This window comes from Ammospiza nelsoni, chromosome 6, assembly GCF_027579445.1.
Source record: "Ammospiza nelsoni isolate bAmmNel1 chromosome 6, bAmmNel1.pri, whole genome shotgun sequence".
Taxonomy (NCBI): domain Eukaryota; kingdom Metazoa; phylum Chordata; class Aves; order Passeriformes; family Passerellidae; genus Ammospiza; species Ammospiza nelsoni.
In genome coordinates, this window is record NC_080638.1 from 30,182,325 (window position 1) to 30,207,411 (window position 25,087).

A 25,087-nucleotide genomic window follows, 5' to 3' on the forward strand; every position below is an offset into this window, starting at 1 on the left:
TTATAGAAATAGAATAATCTCAAATTTCCCAGTTGTGAGAAAAGAACCCTTAATTCAAGACAAAGTAAGTTAAAAAGCTAGTAAAACTAACTTTTACTAATTCCACAGCAGTAAAGTTTTCAAGAGTCCTACAGATATAAAGAGAAAAAAAATAACAGAAAACCACAGTCTTCCAAAATCAAATCCAAGAGACTCACTTATTTTTCATTATACACAGCTGGCAATTTCTCTTAACACTGGGTGAAGGACATTTAGCTTTGTCCATGGCATGAGATCTATGCTGCATAGATACAGGGCAAGCAGTTCAGCCAGGGAAGCACAGCATCTTTAGTTCCTCTGATGCAACAGTGTGATATTTAAGTGTCTGTTCAAGTCTGACTTGAAAGAGTGTCCATATAATTTTTATGCTGCTGTATGGAATGAAAACAGGCATATCCTGTCCCCAGACACAATAAAAAGTTTTCCAATGAAGTCCCAAGTGCTACATACTTGTTGTCCAATTTAACACTAGTGCCTTTGAGACTATTACAGGCATCAATATCATGGCTCCTGAAAAGCTGTGTATTTGCAAAAAGTTGTACATAGATTGAAACTCATCACTGCCATACTGCCACACTCGGTTTTACCATCTCTTCTATAATGACTGGCATTTATTTGGTACAAGCAAAATGTTGTCACCAGGTAGTCAAGAGGTGGTAAGAATCTCTTGGAGGAAGAGGGTTCTTCTACACCCCAGTATCATGTACCATAGAAAGACAATGCTGGGCATACCCTCTCAAAACCAGGAAAAAATAGTTACATTACAAAGAGGACTGCTAAATATAATTTCTTGGAAGAAACCTTATAATGTCTTTCTGCCTTATACACACATTGCACTGCATACTTAGCAAGATAAATTAAATTATGAAAAATGCTTTTTTCTATGTAGCAGCAAAGTTTTAAACTACCGAGTGCTGAATTCCATACTGAGAGCAGACATAAGGTAAACTGCTTAATGAGCAGCAACTCAGCAGATAATTTCAAATAACTCAGAATAATTTCTGCCTATTTGCAGGAAGGACCACAGTCACAGGATGAGAAAAGGAAGATTGTCCTAAGAGCTTTACTGATACTAGTATGTTTAACCACAGGCAGCTGAAGCAGGCAGTGTCATCAAGTTAAATCCTTTCCTCCTAATCACATACAGGATAATCTGGTGCTTTCCTCCCTTTCTTGTTAGGTTAAAAGATGCTCTTCTAAAAAAACCTGCCTATATGCTGTACCAAAAATAGATGAGAAGCATTCAGAACAGCTTACTCTGACCTTTAAATCCTCTTGTTTTAATCTTTCTATAGCATCAATCACTGTACATGTACATGCAGCATGCTGTAATTCACAAACTCCTGAAAAAAATTGTCCAGGGACACCAGGCAAGAGGACATGTTTCAACATAACCCTTTACATTCACCATCTTTACCACATTCTTGATCTGCATCAGTATGTCTGTACCCAAGATAACTCAGAATATTTACAACAGCATTCTACTAACAAGTGTTACCTACAATGTAATGCTACTGTTCTAAGAATGGACTGTCAACTCTGTTCGCTCCATTTCTTCCCTGAAGTTTGCACATATATCCACAGTGATGTGGTCTTTCAAATGGCAAAATCTATCCCTAAAAGCAATTTATAAATAATGCCTCCAACTGAGGGAAGCAAAAAAATTTGTTCAAAACTGATCTATTCCAAATGAAAATACAGTTGTATTGAAGAATAATTGCAGACCACATCAGTGACTCTTCCCTCTATCTCTAAGAGAATACTGAAGCATCTTTACAGATATCAAAAGTTCTTAAAAAAAAAAAGTACATCGCAGTAAAAATCAAGAGGTTTCAAAGACCACACTGGGTTTTTTTGCTCATAAAAGGAGCCTAAATTGGGAGATCAGTTTTCTAGCCAATGCAGTGAATTTTTGTAAACTGCAGATGTAACATCCATACAGAAAAGAGAGACACAATTTCAAATCATGGGCTTTCACAAGTTTTAGTTAGAACAGCTTTCCTTCTTAAAGGAAAGTAAACACCTACCATGTATCTATTATACAATAAAGTGACATCTAAAGACTATCTTATTTAGGAACAACTAATAAAAGGAACTAATAAAACAACTAATAAAAGGAACAACTAATATAAGCACGTGGAAACATAAGAACATAAGTTCTCTTTTGATCAGAATAATTTAAAATCAAATAATGTCAATTTTTCAATTAAGGACTTGTTAGTAAATTTGTTCAGGGATTGACATTTCAAAGAAAGGAAAATGAATGATGGATGAATGAGAGCAATGCCTGAGAGATTATGACAAGCTGAAAGAAGGCAAGGAAGGAGTGGTGGCTTACAACATTTGAAACATCATCCTGCATCTTCTCTACAGAGTTGCAGAAATAGCTCTCTGCCTCAAATTAAGACTCTAGACTTGTTCTTCCAGCAACAGAGACTTTGAGAACAGCTGCTCACCTAACTTATCTACAACATCGATCTTTTCATTAACAGAATAAAGGCAGACTGCCACAGAATCAAGACACTGCCTTTTTTAAGGTTAGCTTGCCAACTTCCAAGCAAAACTTACATGGCCTTCCATGCCTTCCTGAGGACTCCAGTCTTTCCAGCTGTTTCTTCCAGCTTTTAGCCGTATCACCTCATCTGGCCACTGCAGCTCTTTCCTTTTTGACACGTTGATCCCTTCCAGTACTTGACTGGGATCCATTAACTATAAGTAGGAATTGAGTTTTGACTGTTAGTTCAGCCAAAATTTAAAAGAAACAGATAAACTGTAACCTTTTGCATAATTCCAGATAATTGACTTTAACCCACTGAAATTGATTTCTGACAAATTTCAAAGTTGGAAACTTGAGCTGCAGGCTCTCCAAGTCCAAACAGCACTGAATTTGGAAACGATGCTGTGGTTTCAGACACCAGTGAATATGCCAGTTCACTGAAGCAACAGCTCTGGTTCCATTCTCCACCTCTTTCAGTTATACTAGCTCATGGCAGGATTAGGGAGCTGGCACAAAAAAAGCATTGGCAGCACGCATTCTAGTAGCAGGGAAAAGTTAAGTGATGATGATCTGTTACAATAGGCTCATTACTTCTTACAGAATATCTTAAAAAACTTGGGGAATTCATTGTTAGGCAGAAGAAGTATTTATCTACTAGCATGGTTAGTTGAGACCCACCCCATGTTTTGAAGTAAACTGGCCTTTCCACAGGGCAAGCAGGAGAAAACTCCTGAAAAATTCTTCCTATTTAAGGACAGAGAGAACTCCATAATGTCCACTATCCACATATCCACTTTATCCTCCTCACACAAAGGATTAGTAAGCAGCTTCATAAAAGGACTCTTGCCTGCTAACAAAAGCTATTAAGCACAGACCCAAAAAATTAATTTAACTTTGCCCACTATGACACAATTTACTAAGTATTACTTAAACTGAGGTGGTATCAGCAATGAAATCATGTTTATTATGATCTAACCTCTTGAATAGACTTCTTGAGGTTTCCCACACGTATACTGCCAAAGACATGTATGTGGGGCTAGTAAGAGCTAAGAATGTAAGAATAAACATTACTGGATTTTCACAAAACAAGTAAGGCTGCCATGATTAATTTCATCAATAGTGAATTGTCTGCTGCTCAGTAAACCCTGAAGTGGATACAACCAAAGAACAAATACATATGAAAGTGAAAGCAGGTATTTTACACTTACTTTTGTGGAAAATCTACTTGGCTTCAAAGAAAAAAGCTTTCTATCCTGCAAATGAAGCTGTTTAGCTTTACTTGCTGTAATGTATAAAAGGTAAACTAAATATGAAGTGGAACTGAATTCCACTGACATTCTCAGAGCTGCACTATAGCCAAAGAAGAAAAAAAGTAAACAAGGAACATACAGGAAGGCTGCTTGTCCAGAAAACCTTTTCTTTACATTAATTCTCCAAACATAACTGCACAGAAACTGTATACCAGATATTCTAGAACGTGTATTTGTAAGCAGCGATTTCAACAACATACAAAGGAATGACTAATAAAAGCACGTGGAAACATAAGTTAACTTGTTCTTCTAGACTATTCACCTGGATTCTGTAAATAACGTCATCCTTTTTGGCTTGCATTTGGTTTGCAGGGCTTGCACTGCCACCTGACTGAGTTTCAGCTGCATTACTCCCTCCTTCTGTCCCTAGAAAGCCCACAAGGGCATGCTGTTTACAGGCTGGGATGCTTTGGCTGGAGCTGCTAGAAGAGGGCAGTCCGTGCTGCACGCTGACCCCAGTCTGGCCAGTAGGTTCCATTTGGTTGACCATAGACAGGCGGGACTGGATGGAAGAGGGGAGGTTGCGAAGGGATATCTGACTGGTGGAGGAGCGGCGGCAAGGCACAAAGCCCGCTGTGGATGTGCGAAGGGATGAGTGACGGCTGCCGTAGCAGTAGGATGAATGGCTAGCGACTGAGGCACGGGCAGGGGAATGTCTGACAAGGCTGGACTGCACAGAGTGGGAGCTGTGACTGGTGCCTAAAAGTAAAAGATACACAATCAGGAAAGTTTGATAAAGCCTCTCACACACAATAGATTGTCAACACAAATGTTTGTTTTACAAAACTGATTGTCTAACCAACATCATCTGAAACAGATGTATTGCAGAAGATCTCTGCTGCATCTCACATAGCAGAATATTTCAATACATTCCATTCAGCTTATCTCAGAATTTCATATTCTGTTCAATTCACAATCCCTATCAGACAAGTACCTTGAAAAATGCTTCAGTCTTGCATTTTCTGCATGAACAATTTCTTACTAAACATTGGCACTTCAGTTTACCATACTTGAGGCCATAAGAAAGGTCGATGCCCATGTTTTAAAATAATATCCTTGACTACACATTCAAAGATTGGGTCAGAAAATTCGTTAGAACAAAAGCTATTTTAAAACAAGTTCAAATTTAATACATTTGAAGCTAAAAACAAATTGCAGTTTATGAGCATCGGTGTAATTGTTTCTCCTATACTAAATATTTGCAGATAACTCTCCTCAGCTGATAGATCTAATTATGTTCATACAAATCCATACATCTGTATTTTCTTTGTGAGTAAAGGCAACGTTTGAAAGACTTTCTCAGCTTTACTGTTTGTCACCTCCTTAACTACAGATCACTACGAACGCTTGGATAAATTCAGTTAGAACACTGTGCAAATTACAGAACTTGTTTCACTGTATAAATAAGAAATATAAACATTCCCAAAAAATGATGAGTTCAGCATTTGCAAACAACGGAAGTGAAATATTCAGTCTGTAGAAACCTATTTTTAAAAGTTATTTAATCTACTTGTCAGCACAACTATATCCCTATTTATCAGATCTGTTTGGGAACCTTGTATTGCATGAAACAGTACTGTAGTAGTTTGAGATGAATCCAGCAGCTCTTAGCACAACATAAAATCACATCACTCTAGTTTGCTTTTTCTTTTAACTTGGGCCAAAGAGCTGAAAGGCCTGTTCTAGCTATAGGACCGAATTTGCATGAAGTTGTCTCTTTGTTTCAACTTTACCCAGAGTGGAGGGATGAGTTGGTGGATGAGCTGCAGGAAAAGTTGTGGGATGAGCTGCCACAGGAGGGTGCTGTACTGCTCCAGGTCCCTGCCCTGTAGTTGCATTCCCTCCTCCTTGTGACATGCTGCTCTGTGACTCGTTGATAGTTGCATTGTTACTTGTGCAAGAAGCTCCACCTCCAGCATCTGAATCCTCAATATTTCCACCACTATTGCAGCCAGCTCCACAGCCTTTCCTTAGTCTGGAAACACAATGCAAGTGATACATTAATGCACACCTCCTAAACATTTGTATTCTAAGAAATGCTTCATGACATGCAAAAGGATCAGCACAATCCACAGGATTTCCTAAAATCAGTTAAAACCTGACTATTTTCTCAGAATATGCTTTGCAAATATAAACACTGCTTTCTATGAGACTGCCATTTTTTTCATGACAGCTATTCAATAACATTATTTATGATGAGTCAAGTGCTCATATAAATTAGCTTTTTAAAAATTATTCCACCTGCGAAATACAAATCAGTGATAAAATTCCAACTCAAATGCTCATAGAACATCCTGGTTATTTTGGAACAATTTAATAAAACTTATGCTACTTAACACACTAGTCATGTGTAACTGTTACACTGCAAAAATCTTTGTCTACACAGATTAGCAAGGAAAATGTTTCCTGGATTTTTAATGTATTTGGTTTCTGTTACCTTCAGTAAAGCATTCACAACTGTTTGAAGCACATGCTGAACACTCGGACAGTAGGCTAGCCACCATTTTCCAGCATACACAGTTTTTTCACCACATTGTTTACATTAATAAGCTTCAAATGGATACAAACACCATAGCACATTTCCTCCTCCCTTCAATTCCTACTTTCATTTTTCTTTTCTGTCACACTTGAGTACACTGAGCACTCCTTTCCAATTTTTTGTCCCAGGACACAGAATCCTGAAGCATAAACCTTGGATTCAAATACTGTTGTGTGTCATGCTTTCACCTGTTATTCTGTCAAGTCAGACAAGCTGATGGCAATAGGAGAAAAATACCACAGACTGCAGTAAATGTGGCATTTTGGGCCCTCTGGGTGAAACAGCATGTTCTGTTCTGATATGCTGTAGATGTCTAAGATAAATACAACCATCAGAACAGCTACAGGACTGTTCAGACCACAGCACAAGCTCCTGGAATTACTAAGAACTGGGATGCACATTTCTGAATGGCACACAGCTCCCACTGCTGCTTTTGGAGCCACAGTCATATAGGGCCAGAAGTGCAGTAAAAGTTCTCATGGCCTATAAAACACAGCACAGCAAGAGTTTGTATTGGATTACCCAGAGGTCACATGGGGAAACAATTATATCATTCAAGTTACTACTTCTGGCACTAACATACAGCATTATATAACATATAAGCACTTCTGAGATTTTGAACAACAGCTAAAGCTTGCATAACTATGGATGAGCATGCTCTAAAGCATTAATATAGCCAGTCTCATACTAAATATCTGCCCGACAGGAACCCTACCAAACAGTCCTGATTCTGTAAAGATGGTATTAGAGACTGCAAAAACCATCATACTGAAAAAACACAGTACAGAAGTTGCATTGTGTCTCATTATCAGACCTAACATGAGATCTGAAGCTGCAGTTCCTGCATCTAGACTTTATCTTCTTTTCTCTGAGCTCTCATTTACATAGTTTGTGGTGTATTACTCATCCTTGGAGATTAATCCTGTACCAAAGCAGTTGCCATATGTTACTGATGTGCCTAAAATAAGAGTCAAGGTTTATTTATTTTAATGTGACTGAATATTATAAATTATGCTGTGTTGGGCCTGTGCAAGACTTGTTAATGAAATGAGAGCATGAACACACACTAATGAGAACCTCTTTTGTCAGCTCACCTGTGCCATGTAGACACTATGAAGTTTCTGATGTTTCCTAAGCTGATGGCTCCCCCAAGAATGTCCTTTAGCTGTTCATGACTATCTGAATAGGAAGTAGTCAAAGGTGAAACATAGATTGGGTATCCAATTGGCTGGTCACAAGAAGAGTTGATCATGTTCCTCAGAGCTTGTTTAGCATTTTGGATACTTCCTCTTTCTGGATTACGATTACGCAGGAAGACAAGCTCCTGCTGTTGTCCTGCCCACAGGCCACGTACACACTCCTTATTGACCTGCAAAAGCCAAGAAGAGAGGCTGTGTCAGAAAGTGAAGTAATGAGAGACCATGTGGTGACTGCTGTGTTATACCAAAGCCTTCGTAAGCACATGCAGCACTGCACTGCAGGACTGCCAGCATTCACATGCAGCTCTTTTACAGGCTGAACCTAGGGGCACAGGCTGCAACAGTGAGCATAAACAAATTTAAGAATGGGATGAGAAATAAGTGAGAAGGAACTGATTTTCTGATACAATACTTGCACTGTATGAGAAGAACCAGCCCTATTAATAACAAAACAGTAAAGATTTCAGTTGAGGCAGCAGTTTGGTATAGTTACTAAAATACAGCTTGCTGTCACACTGTGAAACGTACACAAAGCTTACCTTAATGACCCTGAAACTGAGATAGCGCTTATTGAGCATAATGATCTTGTACTCATTGGTGCCATCGTCCATCACGTGGCGCAGAGCAAGGAGGGACGGAGAGTTGGAAAGAACTGCACTTCGCCAAGCAGGGTCCCCTTCATGTGCTATAACTAGATTTTCTTCATGAGTTGTTATAGCTTCATAAAGGACAGAAGGATCATCATATTCATCTGGAGAAGTGAAGTGATCCTGTTTCCAATAATACATGTTCAGAGAGCTATGATTAACATTTCAGATGTAACTACATATAAAATAGAACATTTCACACCTCAAACTTTTTAAATGATCAGTGCATAATACGAAGTTAGCCATCACCAGTATCAAATACCTACTTAAGAACACTGTTAAAGATGACCTCTTTTACAACAGATTGGTTCTGTTTGCCTGTATTTTCTTCAACTTAAAACCAAAATGATTAGAAGGACCTGCGTATCACTGATTCAAGTAAATTTCTAGATTAATTTTACAGTAGATTTATATCTATTTATACATCTGGCAGAAGCTTTTTAGTTTTAACTTCTCTTCTTATTCATAAGCTTCCAACTGTAAAACACTCTTAAGCACTGATTATTCACTGAGACTGTACTATATGAAAATAGCAATAATAAGAAAAACAATATTTACTATGAAAAAGTTCACATTAATACTTGATGACAAACTTCTTCAGCATCAAGACAACTTACATTACTATAAAGACAACTTACATTACTGCCAGTCAAATAAAAACTAAAACACAAAACAAACAAAACACAAAACCTGCAAGTTCAATTCAGTATTGAGTAACATTACTTTCTGGCTAAAAAAGGATTGTGGTTAATAGCTAAATTTCCACACTGACTGAAGCCTGGGTATATGCTGATGCACTGGAAGTGAATTAAATCATTTTTTACAGATTAACAGAATAATGTTCAGAACTTTTATTTTTTCACTGCTGTTGGGACCTGTTTTTCTCTCTCCCTTATTTGACTTCAATCAAACCCATTTTGCACAGCAACCCTCTGAAAACACTTAGAGAGTTGTTGAAGTGCTACTTCTGCTGGTTTCAACAATAATTTGGTAATTATTCTGCTTTGCTGTATGTATTCCTATCACACACCTTCTCTAGATTCAGAAAGTTTGTGTTACATGAATAAGTTAATTCAATCACTGCTAGTTTTGGGAGACCCCAGACTGCAATGAAGGCAAAAAAAAGAAACCGTTATAATTATTTTTTAAATTGCAACTAAGATTTGTTTACTTATTATGATTTTCAAGCAATCTATTCTTCCTGAGTACCAACACTTCTCCCTCCTTACAGAGTGCTTATCACTAAGTATATATTTTCTTGTACTTGCTGACTTAATACATGCACTGGTCAGAATTTGAGAATCTTCACCCACACTTCACTACAAAGACAAACTCTAATTTCAGCTTATAGAAAAGTAACCTTCTCATTCTCACCTGAAACTTGTGATTACAACACTGCAAAGTTAAAAGAACAAGAAAAACAACTCCCACTGGAGGAGAGGACTACGCAGCTTTGAACGCATAACCTTTTAAACCAATTACATATGTGTAGGGAGGGAAGAGGGAAAATATCAGAGAAGCTGTTCATAAGGGAAATCTCTAGATAGGTATGAAACAGGGCTTGACATGTTCTCTGATCTACAGTTAATGTAATTTTCAAGCTCTGAGCACAAACAGCATTCCCTTTTCCTCTGTATCACCTTCCAAAAAATGTTGTAATAAATCAAAGGACAAGACACAATAGTCCCTCATTTTCAGTAGTCAATTTCTATGACAGTCCTTTTATTCTCATTCTCTTTTTCCTTTCTCCCAGCCACTAATTTTTAAAAGAAAAAATGCACTAAAATGAAAAACTGGACACATTGTTCTGTGTAATCTCTCACTTGATGTAGCTTCAGCGACATCCGTATTCCAGGGACCACTACTTTCCTCAGTAATTCCATGTCAGCAAAGATCCATTCATCTCTAATTGAAGATATACGGAAGTCACCCTTAAATAGGGCATGCAGGCCATACAAGAAGGATTCCAGGTTACTGTTGACGGGGAAAAAACGAAAACAACCCAAATATTAACAGAAGTACATATCCGCAGCTATAACTGAAAAGAAACTACTGAGCTGCACAGAAAGGCACACAATTCTTCTCTACCAAGGTAAGCCACAGGATAAGATAGGGAAAAGATGTGTGTGTAAAAAAATTTGGCACATCAGATGTCTACCTGCACTGAACAGGTAATGAACAAACTATACATGCAACAGACTATGTGGACTAAAGCAAACAAATATCATGAGGAGTGCCTGATTTAATTCAGAAGATTCTAAAAGGCAAAACTTTCCAGGGTATAACAACAGACCAATTAAAGAGGGTATCCAACTTCAGTTGTCCATGCTTTATTACAAAATAAAAGCATGTTAACTTTTCATGCTTTAAAGAAACTATTTCAATTACTAAGCTAACTTAAGAGTGAAGAATCCTATATGCTCTGATGAATCTTGCAAATACATATATAAACAACCTTCAAGATGGCTGGTACTTAGAGGAATTAATCAACAGTTGCCTTGAAATTGAAGTAGAACAGGTTTTATAGTCAGCATCCAGCTGACCAATAGCTTCCACATCCAATTATGCTTCAAGCCATCACCTTGTGATTTCTTGAACCTTATAGCTGTATTTTACATTTGCTTTGTAAAATTGAGGCTGTCAGCCTGCAAGAAAGTTGCCATATGACAACAGATTTGAGCTGAAGACTTGTACAAAACACAATTGCTTGCCACAGAGCTGCCTAAACTGTGATATTTACCACAATGGTCTCATCAAACATCCACCAAGACATATCAGTTTTTCTTTTTAAGAAACTTTCCTCTTTTCCCCCTAAATTCCATATAGGACATGTAGTTGGTGCAGGAAATGGAGCTTACTTTGAGATCCCAGACAATTACAAACTGGTTATAGCCAGTCCTTACCCATTCCAGAACTCCCATCTTGAATTAGTTCAATAAAACAATAGGCTTAGCTGCAAGTCCTCCCACATTTGCTCTTCTATAGTTCCATTTCAGTGGTTGTTGTAATGAAGTTACATAGCACATTTGCCCAGCTTAAGGCAAGATGGCATTAATTATCTATTTCTTCTATGAAAAGATACTAATCTAAAACCTAATCTAAGAACTCAGAGGGATTTTGAGGATAGGAAACTTAAGAGCAACAATATTTTATTACCTAGACATATGATGTGAAGCTGTTCCCAATGCTCGCCGCCCCAGAACACACAGTCCATAACACAGTGTCACTAGGGGTGAGTCCTTACTTGAATCCAGTGGCTTGTAAAAACAAAAGAAAAAATAGTTAGGCGAATGGAAAAAAGAAATGGCCACTGAAAAGGAAGATTCTGCCAGATGAAGGAAAAAGACCCAAACATAGCAGTTCTCAAGTGTGTGTATGTACCTACCACAACAGTCACTGTTAAAAAACACTTCTGATTTAAAGTCTGAGCAAGACTTTTACAAGTATTTAAGAATACTTGTAAAGGTGAACACACATATATGACTATTTGAAATAAGAAATTGTAAAGCTAAAGAGATGCATGCTACATTCCTCATGGTGTGTGTCTTGCAGGCAAACTGCTGATTAGCTAAATTATAGGGTTTAGACAAAAATATTTTCTGTGAATACAGAGGATTATCACTGGTTTTGAGTATTTAAGCCTGATTTACCTGACAACTTCCCTGGACTACAGCTTTAGTCAAGGGGTTAGTTAGGGGAAACCTGCCCTCAGTTCAAGGCCAGTAGTATAGCCAGAGTATATAATGCCCTAGCAAATGGCATCATTCAATTAAGTGGTTAAATCTGATTTTCAATACATATACAAAATATTTCATGTTCATTTCTTGTAGGGAAATAATTTTCTTTGGTTGTTATTTGTCTGTTGACCACAGGACACTAAGTCTTACCCCTGTTAAAACAGGCTTTAATTGATCTTTTATCTCCAAAGCAAAACTGAACCCTTAAGTCTTGGGTCCCTCATTAAACACGTAAATTCCATTTATATTCCCGTCCCTTTAATCTCAATCAATGTCTGCTTATGTCAAAAGCAAAGTTAATTTGACACAGGTATTTTGTAAACAGTAAAAAGTCAAGGCATTCTTCTACAAACATACTAACACTCCTATTTAAAAGGTGGAAGGATTGTGGAAAGAAGAAAAGGTTGAATGTAGGATGATTGTTTACACAAGCCAACTATTCCAGTGGTCCAAGGAAATGGTATTATGTGATCACTGAGAAAGGAGGAGTCTAAGCTGGAAATAGGTATCTTGGGTTTTAGGGATTTTTGTTTTGGAGTTTTTTTAAGTTGGGGTTGATTTGTGAACACTGATATCTAAGTACGAAACATCAATCTGCAGACATACCCTTCTGCATGTAGACAAATGTCTAAGATTCAACTGGTTGATGTGAGCTGGCAAATAAAATTCATTAATGAATTGGTTAAACTGTACACTGGTTACAGAATCTATTAAATTCACATCTCAGAACTCAGCACGAAACCCATCTGTAAGTCAAGCCAACAGGACAAAAGTGACACCATCCTTACCTTTTCTCTTCGAGAGCAGCAATATTCTATCCAGTTCAAATATATCATACAGAAGCTCTCTCGTGAGATCCCTGCCAGACGGTGGTCATAATCCTCATCAATATTGGGGTTAAATGTTGGGTCTACATCCACATAATTGCGGTCTGTGCACAGCCGCAGGCCCTCCTGCATGGTCTCGTTAGCTAACCATTCCTCTAGCTTGGGGGAGGTTGTGACATAATAGATGATTCCCTGAAACAGTAGCAGTTAAAAATATGAGTCAATACTGCAATTTAAAAAACCCCATCCATCTCAGTGTTTAAACTTATTTGAATTTTTTTGGTGAAGATGAACAGAACTGATAAACAGTAGTATTGATACTGCTCACAGGTACAACAGATTTGCATAGAAAACACAACACAGGTGGCGTATAGGAGTATTTTTCAAAGACATCAAGATTTTGAAGCCTACACTGAAGGAATAAGGAAAGGAAAAAAAGGATGGGATAGGATAGTTGTAATTTTTGCAGAAAACAAATACACAGAAATTTTTATTTAGTTAACACAGAGGCTTAGATACAGAATTTCTAAAGAATTCTAAATTTTTTTAAAAAGCTACAACACAAAACAATTTAAGACCCCTGTGCTAGGGAACAACTTGAGTGCATGTGTGAGTAAGTATCTTGGAAATATATTAACCTGAACATTTTCAGCTCTCAGAAAGAGTAGCTTATGAAAAATCTCAATTAGTGCACTGATTACCTAAAAGGTTAGAGGTTAGAGTAATCTTAGAATTGGAAAAGAGGGCTTGTTTCTTTTTTGAGAACCAAAGATAGCTTTGGACAGCTTATGAAGACCAAAGCAGCTTGGCTTTCTCTAAAGAAACAAACTAACCAACTTTTCTTTTACAACCGAGCTATTGTATTTCAGTAACAGTTTTGAAGTCCCTATTGCAGCTTCAGCTAGGAGGTGTCCTCTCTCTGATCTAGAGTGCAGGGTCATTGTCCTGCTCAGGTGCTGGACTACTGAGTCACCATGAACACAAGAAACTGTCCTCCTTTGCAGGAGGTATTCATACATCTATAATTACCACCTCAGCCCATGATCCTCATGTGACAGACATGACGAGTTCAAGACATTGAGCAGTTCCCAGGTGTAGCCCAGCCAGCCTCCCCCCACGGGCTGCACTGAGCCGAACCGCACCTTCACATAGTAGGTGGTAAGAATTTTCCGGAGATCAAAGACTTGGAGCATGGAAGCTGCGCTGTTGTCAGTGATGCTGTAACCCTCCAGAACATACTTTGTTACAAGCACTTCCCAAGCCAGCCAACGCTGCCCAAAGGCTGCATTAAAGGAAAGCATGTGAGGAAGGTGGCCCGGTTCACAGCAACAAAAACCTTCATCTTCCTCAACGCCTTCAGTGATGGCCTCAACTTCTCGTTGCTGACAGTAAGTTCCTTAGGAGAAAATAGAAGAAAGATTTGAATGCTTTATATGATTGCTTTAATGTGAACTTGTGTTTAAGAAGACTTGAAATTTCAAGCTATTTCAAATTAAATTCTTTTAACACTAAGTGAACTATCCACCAACAAACGCAAAGGATTTAGATAGTTTAATTTATCACTCTAGGATCCCATTTTAGTAAGGTTTCACTAACAAGTAGCCATGTTGCACTAAAATGGAAAGAGGGACTTAGTGCCACGTGACATGAGCATCAAGAGGCCTTGCAGGCCATTTTCAAAGCAATTTACTAACAGGACAGAACTGAAAATAACTTCAATTTCTAAAGCAGAAGCCTACTTTTTAGTGCAGACAGCTAAGGACATCTAAGACACTCACCTCTGAATTCAAGCCCCCTCAGCTGGAAGGTGACCAAGCCGTTTCCTATCTCTATAAGGTGTACTAGTGCATTGAGGTAGTCAGAGGCTAGGATGAAGCAGTCCCCAGTACTGTAGTTTCCCCAGCGACCCAACAACAAGTCTCCACATAAGCTGTGCTGAAGGGAACGGGTTAAATGCTCATAGAAGATAGAATTCAGGTTGTTATCATCTGAACCTGCAGGAAGATTGGATTTAGGTTATCTGAAACTGCAGAAAAACATCCAGCTTGATTTACTTCACATCGAATCCTATCTTATTCTTAACCACAATACTGTTTCAAGGTTATACTCTATCCCCCACTTCCCCCTTTTTATGAGACAACTACTCCAAATGAATCTCAAGCGACATTTGTATTTTGAACCACATTTTTTCTTAGTCACTCCTCCATTTCCCAAATTATTCCTTCAGTTCCATTCGTGCATCTGCCATCAACCTATTCAAGATAATAAAGTGCAAAAGCAAATGGAGCACAGACATCTCAGTGATGTCTGTTGTACTCATTACCATGACAATGAGACACCCTCAAACAATACTTGGTACTTTTTAAATTACTGAATAATAAAAAGCAAAACAGTTTAATGCCTGCTACAATTATAAATAAAAAGGTAAATGCAAACCTAAGAGTGAAATCAAAACACTTATGGGAGAGCCTAAAGAATAAAGCAAGAGAGATGACAGAAGAAAAACGAACAGTAGACAGAGTGACAGCTGTTGGACAAGATCAGAGGGCAAAGTGATCATGAATCTTATAAAAATCCAACAAAAAGCCATTTACATTTGGGGAAAAAAAAAGGCACTAGAAGAAAACTCACCCCTAAAAAAAAAAAAAAGAAACCCACCAACCCACTTCCCAAATGCCACCCCCCCCCAAAAAAAAACCCAATTCCCTAAAAACTCCAAACCAGCTATCAAAATCCATCTAGGAGAGCTACCTGGATTCCGATCCAGCTGCGAAGCCAGTCTAGTATTTGAATGATCCACACGTTTTGTGCTGAAAAGAATAAATCACACTTAATGCAAAATACATTACTGCAAGAATGTCTAAGCAAAGAAACTAATAATATAGTGTTCAATATTCCCAGTGAAATAGTTTCAAAAAGTTACTTTAAAATAATTTAAGATGCATATTTTCTGCTCTTCTCATATGCAAAAGTATTTTTTGTGTATGATAGCATTATAATGCCTAATAAAGTTTGTCCACAGTAAATAGCAATAGAATAATCTTGCACTTTAGATGAAAGTGCATACATTTTCTTAGGTATCAAAGTTTTAGATGTGAGAATAAATTAGGACCAATTAAATCAGCCCAGCTAACATTTCAGTGGACTTTAGTGAAAGATTAATTTTTAGACAGTTCTTTCATTATCTGAAACTACAACTATAATGCTTTAATCTAAGATTTGGAACATTGCAATTAAACTGTTCTAATGTTAGAAGGAAAATAAGAAATACCAGAAATACCCATTCAACTTGCCCTATTCTGTTAATATAATATTTTATTGGTCTGATAACCTCTCTATTGCTGATAGCGTAAGAGAAATAAAACAAAAAACATATTCTGGCCTGAAGATTCTTTTACTACTAAACCCATCTTGAACAAAAAAACCCAATTACTTTGAAATATTTTTGTATTAAGTTTAGCCAGTTTTGCTGTGAGCAGAACAATAATGAACACAGGTAAAATACACCTATGAAGTGACCCTCAAAAACTTTTTATACATAAACTCACCTTTTGATTAAAATTACACTTCACGATACCATAAATTTCATGTTTAAAATACCAGGATGGCATACCACTATGTAGAAATTACTTTAGCAGCTGAAGCAAATGAAAAAACCAGCTGCTACAGTATTTCAGAAACAAGTTCAGTGAAAACTTTCAATGCTTTATACTAGTTTTCTCTGGGGAAAAACAATAACAGAAAGTCACAAGTTAAAAAAAAAAAAAAAAACAACCAAAAAACCGCCCCAAACCAACATCTCAGCCGTACCTAGTCTATTAAAAACAAATTACTTAAAACTTTCTCGTTTCACCTACTTGTAGTCTCTTTCCCAGAATTTGACAGGCCTGGCATATGAAGTGATGAATATTGCACTTCCCAGAAAAGGATTCAGTGGAGTAGAGAAGAAAGCTGACACAACTGCTTGGACAAACAACATGGCAGAATCTGTAGGATAAGAGAATTAAGGAAAGCAAGGCAACAACTGCCTTTTTCTTAGCTCCTGTGATTGTGTTCAATACAGACAGCAACACTAATGAAGAGTAAAACAAGATCTCTATGAATTTCTATGCAGCAAAGATGTTTGTAGGATTTCCAGCATTAAGGGGATTCTTTTTGTTTTTAAAAACAGAAATAGATGGAAATCTGGCACTAGACATGACAGTCATTCCCAAAAATTCAGTTGAAAATACTACATTCAATACACTCCATTCAAACCAGCCTACAAAAGTTTAAAATGCAAAACTCAAGGACTAAAACCATAATGACTCCTGTCAAAGGGAATTACTATCAAAAGGAAAATCATGTGATTTTCAGAATTGCTTCTGGTCCATGTTTTTTTTACATCAGGAATGCTATTCCTACCATTACAATATAATTCACAGCATTGTAACAAGGCAGAAAGCGTGCACAGCTTCTTTGTAATACTCACTAGACAAACCTGCTCTTTCAGCAGTTTTACCCCATAACACAGAATCCATTACAATGCAGTATTCAGAAGTTGTAAATAGATGGCTTCAGAAGAAGGTTTGCTTTTTCAAAGGATACGTGGCACAGCAAAGGGCTGGGCAAAAGCATGGAAGGCAGACCCCCATGTGATCTGCCAGGGAGCAATGTAGGTATATACAAATCTCAATTTATAAAAGAGTTCCCAAAGCTACAGGGGAAAAAAAAGAGAAAAACAATTCAGTATTTTCACTAACAATCAACATGTCTTGCATCCTGAGGAATTTACTGGTAATCCTAGAGTTCTTACTGATCTACTAGAAGCTTTGACACTTTGAAAAAGGATGTCATTATAAAAGCAAGTCACATAAGATGCACTTCCTAGTTCTACATACAAACTCAGGAGGTATTTAGAAACTTACATATGGTTTCTCAAGCCCACAGAAATGCTTTGGGAAAGAGAAGTCTTAGCTGCCTTACAGTATATCTATTACAGTACAATAGACTGAGAATCTGCAAGATTACCTATCAGATAGGACTATCCATGTGTTTTCCCCTTTGGATGAACTGAAAAACCTAAAAACAGAGTGAAAAGTTACCTTGCTGAAGAGTATGGACATGAAGAAGAGATCTAGCAGCATGGTCTCAGTAAAACTTTTGTAATCAAAAGTAAAGAAGAGCACTGTGAAAATAACAGTGACATACTGGCACGTTGGGCTACTGAATGATGAACGCAGTAACTTCAAGCCAGCTATTGTGATCATTAAAGCACCCAACCTGTGTAAGGAAGTCACACAAAACAGTTATTACCTGTTATCTGAAAGGGGTTTAAAGACCGCTTAAGCTATGCTGTCATGCAATATCAATCTCTTCAAACTTTGATTTGGGTTTGCTTTTGGAACTGGGGGCAAAGGGTGTTAATGATTAGTTGGTTTTTTTTAAAGATAACATCTGATTTTTTTTTAAGGTTACTATCTAAATCTTTTCATCAGTACTCTCAAGCCAATCAATGTTCAAGATTATTTCTAAGCATGCCACTAAAAAAGAAAAAAAATAATTAGGAGATGAAATATCCTTGTGGTCTGAAGAAAAACTTGGTCTTTAGGTTATGAATACTAAAATGCAAAAGTGCTAGATTAATCATCAAGAGGACGTTAATGAACACTGGATTATCATTTCCTGCATGACTATACTGCTCTAATTTCTATTGAGGGAACAGCAATTTTTTTCAGACATAGCAACTGACCTACCAAAGGGTTATTAAAAAAAAGAAGTTAAAGTAACATAACAGCAACGTTCCTCCCAAAGGTCTCATAGTGACTGTGATAATGAGCCCAAAGCAAGAACTTACTAGATGCAAGGATTAAAATTAAGAAAGCCAAAAAAGCCACACACCACCCCACAAAATAAATCTAACAACTTGCCTCCCAAAATATTTTCTGTTTAGTTTCAATATTTATAGTCCTTTATTCCTAAGAATAGAATTTCAAATCCAAAAAAGACACCTGGTTACTGTTTCTTGGAGGCAAAAAATGCAGGGCTTATTACTGAGCTATCATTTGCTGAGACAGTCAGATACACTGCTCAAGGGATTATAACTAAGATTCAATTTAAGAAGCAGTGTGCAATTCCATCTGGATATGGATTATACATAGGGGCTAGGAAGCCTGGGGAATTCCTTGATGAGTGAAGAAAGGTGCAGAGGGGCAGCACACTGGCACACCAACTCCGAGAGCAAGTGTGAAATTTACACTTGATAAACTACCTGAACATATCAACACTATCTTGAACGTGCCATCTGGATAATCATACTATAGACTCTGTAAACTTATCACAGTACTAGGTAATTCCACAGCATGTCATCTTCACAGTATATGCTAGGAGTTGAATGATTTATCTTTGCAGGAGTGTTCTGTTTAACAGTGTAATACTCCAATCAGTTTAAGTCAGCTTGATACAGGCTTTCAAATAAAGAAAAACTTTATTTATTCCTTGCCTTAAGACGATACCATTAAGGCATTCTGTCTTCCCATGGATGCCAGAAGCCACTATTTCATTTCCCACCACAGCAGACATACTCAAGATTACTTAATAGCCTTTTCTACTTACTCAGTATCCAGTTTCTTTGGACTAGCAATATTCTTAGCGCTGCTACTAAGCTCATTGAGGACTATCAGTGGATAGATAACATTCTTCTCTACAAAAAGGAGCCAAATGTGAAGTTTCTCAAACCACATAACATGTGCAGCATCTGTCAAGATATATTAAAAAGAAGAAATCAGATGGCACTGTCAAATCAAAAACACTTGGTTATAAAATAAAGACTCTTCATTTAATCAACTTGGAACAACTGTTTTCTTACAATGAACTTTGGTAGTTTATTTAAGCAAAATAAAGAGAAGTTCCTGTCAGCAGCCCCAGTAGAATTTTTGCACTGTTCACACAACAACAGAACAGTTGGCAAGCTACTTGCTTACTGTATGCAGAAGGAAACAAACTGGGTTCCACCTCTTCAATAATTTCAACATTGCTATTGATGAAGCTGTTTGAAATTATGCCTTTTCTCTCACACAAAAGGATGTTTTTCAACCCTATTCAATTTGAAGGACTCCTGATTTACAGATCTACAGAAGAGCCTATGTAACCCGCCAACATAAATGTCTGTCACTTGAGCAACTTCTTTCACACTTCTACAAGAATTGTAAGGTGTGTTTCAAATTACTCTAAATTAAGATTAAAAAATTTGCTCTACAATATAGGCTAGAAGATTTAATGTCAAAAGTTGTGGTAAACATTGATGCCTACATAAAGGGCAACAACTGCACCTTTTCTAGTTTTAGAGATTAAAGACTCAATGCATTTAGTTGCACTTTTTACTTCTTCCAGATAAAAGTCTGACATCATACTACAATTGCTATTCATATTTATCCATCTTTACATGAAATCACTGGGAAAAAAAATCCCACAAGTTAGACATCAATGAAAAGACCACACTGAATGGCTGCTACAAAGGTAGAGTTTGTAAATCAATTCTGGTAATTCTCTGCTCCTGAAAGCAGCAGAATACTCTCGTGTTTTGACAATTATTTGAACAGAAAAAGCAAAATAGTTTCAGTTTTGTCCAAGGCAGTTTAGACAGGAGTTTTTTAAGTCTGCTGTTAACAATAAAAACATTCCAACAGTGAAATCCCCACAATCAACCACAACATTTATCCATTCTGGAAAACTAATAAGCAGTGTAACTTCATCTTTTTTGCATCTCTGGAGAAAAATTCCTAGAAAACATAGGCTTTAGCCTAATGCTGAAGTCTAACATAGGCCAACAGCCTAACATGTTAAGCTGCAAGCACATATCTATGCAGATCAAGCTGTAAGACTGGCCCCTTGGTGTCTTCATCTATCAGTTGACCACTATTTTCTGTTGTTAAACATGTCAACGATACTATTAAAAACCAAGTAAGTGCCAGGATGAAGTCTCCACCAGCACTCGCCACAGCTAATCCTCTAAAATATCTGAAAACTTAATGTTGAGGAAATACAGAGCGAAACACAATCTTTATGAAAAATTATTGAGGCAATCACAAGCACAAACTTTACCACTCAAGATTTTGTAGACTATGTTTTAATGGAACTGCTCTGAGATAACATTACCACTCACATTATCATCATCAGTTAAGAGATACATAAAATGTCATGGAATCAAAGCATGAGGAACTGACAAACAAATACATTTATAGATCAGATGCAATGAAATTCCAGTGGTGAGAAGAGTAAAGAGATGAAGTAAATCAATAGGTAACACAAGTTGGTGAGCAGCTAGCTACAGCAAGTTGAAGGAAGTGTTACAGACAATACTTACTCCGGACTTCAAACTGATGGTATTCCTTGGTTTTCAGCAGCGGGTGAGAAAAGCAATGCCAAGGAAGCTGCTTTCGGAGTTGAGGCAGAACATAATGGGTCACAAAGCCCACCGTACCCACCAATGCATAGAGAACATAACTTAAAATAGGCTAAAAAAAACAATTGAAGAAATTAAGACCTTTTATGTGTTTCATAAAAAACATAAAATATTACTTTGTTAGTATATTTTCCAGCATATGAGCACATGCTCCTTCAATACACTAATGCATCTCTTCATGAGAAACTGTACTACCAATTTTAAGATAAAACAAGAAACCCTGTGAGAAAAAAAACCTTCATATCTAACCAATTTTCACTAAGATGAAATGTACTTTCAAGTAAAAAAAGTACACCAATCTTTTTTCACAGTCCATTGCTTCTGACCCATATGCATTTTATAAAGGTATTATTCTCTAAAGGCTGAACCCAATTTACATTTCCATCTGCTAGATAAAAGGAGGTATACGCAAATCATTAGTTTCACATTCACTTGAGAAGGTAAGAAGCCTCCCACAAGACCAATCCCTTCCATAGAAGTCACAAAATACTGTAAAATTAACAAGGGATGATGGTTGAATTTCACAACAATGCTTTCTACACATTAGAATTTTCTCTAAAATTCTACATAAGTCTAGATAACTGCAAAACTAGGATTGCATTATCTTGTCATAAGCTCTTGGTGAATTCTGTGAAGCCCAAGCCTATTGAAATATACAACTAGTGAAGAGCATACAGCCCAGTCTCTCAAACATGGGGGAAGTGTTGAAATCCCGCAACACAATAATAGAAGGGATATTTTCCTCAGAAAGCACAAGTACACATGCTTAAGTAATGCACTTCACCATGGAGACATGAAATTACCTAAATGCATATGCTTTTAAAAATTAGTTTCTTACTTTATGCAGCATGTATTCTAAAATACATGCCAGAAATTTTCATTTGCCTTACATAGGGTTATTCATCAGCTAGCCAATGGCTCTATAATAGGAACAGCAAAATAAGAAACTCAGTAACTGCAGCTCTTGAGGGAAACACCTTACCTAAACTGAAGCACAGGATCTAGTCCCATGCCATTATCACCAAGAGCCACAGATACACATTAAAAGTATCCAAAGCACTAGCTACAATGACAAGTCAAAAACTTTAAACTCAAATGATCTTTGAAGTCCTGTAAATAATCATTCCAATAAAGGCATACTGCCCTATACTACAGTCTACAAAGAGCCATGCCAGCATGGAACTGCTGAGTCAAGGTTTAGCCTCTCATACTTAAGGCACAAAACATTTTAAACATTGTTTTGAAGTTTCATTTTTCCTTATTTCAAAACAATTCTGACGCTATTTGAGATCGATGATTCAAAAGAGGGTGTTTTGTTTTAGAGGCTATAATAAAAATCTAAAACATAGGAAGAAACTAGGAAAGAGCTAAGGAAGATGATCTTTTGAGTACATACAAGTGAAGACCTTCAGTCAGTCACGTACTTATGCTATAAGTTTAAATACTGGCTAAAATTACCCAGAAGACTCAGCGAGCTACCAGAACACACTTTATATCACACCACAGTATTTGCATACAGAAGGCAAATTGAAGACACAAGGTAACATCTTACCTGTAAAACTGTAAATACTGTACTGACATGAATTGCAAAATAGAGGACACCAATCACTATACACACTATCAGGTCAGACTGCAATCGTTCACTCTGTGGAGTCAAAATAAAATAATTTTAGAAAATACCAGCTTTGACTGACCTGTTAGAATCATTAAAGTTGGAAACTATCCCCGAGATAGAGTGCAACATTTCAATACCTCCTTAATACACAAATGCAGTAACACTGAAACTGATTAAAGATTTTTTTAAATTATGCTAGTGTTAACTACTTCCACTGAAGTTAGGTGAAATTTCACAAGACAAACATTACCGCTAAGAGCATCAGTTCAGCTAAGCAAAAGACTCACAGTAGGGCAGGACAAATCAATACATCAAATATTTTCTCTAATCCTGGACTGTGAGGTGGTGTAAGGGTCCCCTGATGAAAGCACTGGAAGGGACAATCACATTTCCCCTTTATGATCTAATTAGTGCTTAGTCTACAGGGCAATTAAGAGCCCTGGATGAGTGCTGCTGAGGCCAAGCTACCAGCCAGGTGAAACAACCAGGCTCTTTAATCCTCTTCTGACTTTGTAGAAGGGTACAGTATAGCTTTGGAATGACGCCGAGGAACGAGTCTGAATTTTCCATTACTCCCAAACAACGAAAACAAGCCACTGCTAACGGGCAAGCCCTGCCTCAAGACCTGTAATGCCGCCGCAGCCACAAGGGGGCAATGCGTACTTAGGGCCTCAAGTGTAGATTTGTTCCCACTCTGTAAAAACAGCATCAACATTTACAGCCCAGAAAAACATTAAAGGATTATCTACTCCAAAATTGGACAAATAATTACACACAGAAATTATTGCTGCAAAGCCTTAACTTCTTGGGCTACAACTTGCTTTTTTTAAATCAGTTGTCCTGATTTTAAAAACCACAGTAAGAAAGACTATCAAAATCCTCAGCTCCTCTGCCCCTCTGGAGACTAACACCACAGTTTGAGAGCTCAAAGAGGAGCTTGCAGCTCCTGTGGTAACTCTTTCCTGCTAAATGTTAAAAGAATTGCAGTTTCTCTGCTCTAAATATTTATTTGCAGTTTCCACACACTGCACCTCATCATATTTCTAACTGCTGTATTATGAAAAACCCAGCTATAGAGCTCAGCCTAAAGCTGAGCCCTACACAAAGCTAAATGCATATTCAACCTTCATTGGTACAAGTTGAACATATTAAGCTTAAGTCTCTTACTTATTGCTACATTGTGTCAAAAAGAATGTTTAAATATTACTACTTCCATAAATATGGAAGTAGTAATATTTAAACAATATTCTTTAGTAGTAATATTTAAACACATTCTTTAGCAGTAATATTTAAACATTATTCTTTATATTTTTAGTGCATTTGCACTAAAAATTCAAATTAGTGTTTAAGTAAATGGAAAGGTTACATCTGATAAAACTTAGACCACCCAAACAAACCACAAAAAGCCCCAAAATACTTTCAATTTTTAATTTCTACTTCTGGAACAGCAAGAACAAAGCTCTTCCTCACAACTATTAGAAACACTGAATTAATATAGTTTTGCCACCATTAACTCTTTCCCACTAACTTCTACACAAAAACAAGCATCATCTATTATTATAAAGATAAAAGAAGATCCTTAGTGATACTTCACTGTATCCACACTAGGGAATTCCAACTCCCTCTGCTTTTAACTTAAAATTGCAATATCAGCATTACACTCCTAGGTGTAGCACATGAGTTCAGCTGCAGACTGAAAGGAAATGCTGTGATATCCATTCCAACTAGGACCTTGCTAGGTGACAAGTGTGATCTAAGCAAGATCTGGATGGATGCTATATAAACCAACACAAAGTAAATGCTTAAATGGAATTCAAAAATTAATAAAAAAGCCTACTTACCACAGAATTTCTAAGCTTCTCAGGTAAAGGATCTTTTACTTCAGACAGAGGATCTTCAGGGTTTTTGTCTTCAGAATTAGGAAAAAATTTTGATTGCACTAAAGAGCTTAAAAGACAAAAAATCCCACTGAAAAGCATGTATTGTTCGATGTGGTTTTATAATAATAACAAAGTCAGAAGTTCTATTACAAATTGACCACAAAAAATTAATTTTGGCACATCAGTGCTTTCACATAGCTGAGCAAATTCACAGATATTTCAACCTTATAAAATAATTCTTTCGCTGTTTTACAATACAGTGACTATTAAAGAGCAGTAGCCTGATGTTCAAACTGCAGTTTCTCTAGTAGCAACACAGGAGTAATTGAACAATAACTGAATTATAAATGAAAT

The 25,087-nt window shown here is 37.1% G+C and overlaps 1 protein-coding gene across 2 annotated transcripts in view; it reads right to left on the minus strand.

Annotated features, from left to right (window-relative positions):
* Window positions 1–25,087, minus strand: part of PCNX1 (pecanex 1) — an 88,848-nt gene that overhangs the window by 6,345 nt on the left and 57,416 nt on the right. For both annotated transcript variants that reach the window (XM_059473437.1, XM_059473435.1), the window contains 18 exons: window positions 24,695–24,800; window positions 22,791–22,883; window positions 21,140–21,290; window positions 19,390–19,531; window positions 17,880–18,057; window positions 17,383–17,491; window positions 16,653–16,782; window positions 15,547–15,605; window positions 14,574–14,789; window positions 13,938–14,191; window positions 12,757–12,987; window positions 11,388–11,488; window positions 10,055–10,205; window positions 8,124–8,354; window positions 7,480–7,754; window positions 5,580–5,821; window positions 4,109–4,545; window positions 2,608–2,748 (listed from right to left, as the gene is read on the minus strand). In XM_059473437.1, the coding sequence (XP_059329420.1) occupies window positions 2,608–2,748; window positions 4,109–4,545; window positions 5,580–5,821; window positions 7,480–7,754; window positions 8,124–8,354; window positions 10,055–10,205; window positions 11,388–11,488; window positions 12,757–12,987; window positions 13,938–14,191; window positions 14,574–14,789; window positions 15,547–15,605; window positions 16,653–16,782; window positions 17,383–17,491; window positions 17,880–18,057; window positions 19,390–19,531; window positions 21,140–21,290; window positions 22,791–22,883; window positions 24,695–24,800 (3,247 nt within the window). The remainder of the gene's footprint in view (window positions 1–2,607; window positions 2,749–4,108; window positions 4,546–5,579; window positions 5,822–7,479; window positions 7,755–8,123; window positions 8,355–10,054; window positions 10,206–11,387; window positions 11,489–12,756; window positions 12,988–13,937; window positions 14,192–14,573; window positions 14,790–15,546; window positions 15,606–16,652; window positions 16,783–17,382; window positions 17,492–17,879; window positions 18,058–19,389; window positions 19,532–21,139; window positions 21,291–22,790; window positions 22,884–24,694; window positions 24,801–25,087) is intronic.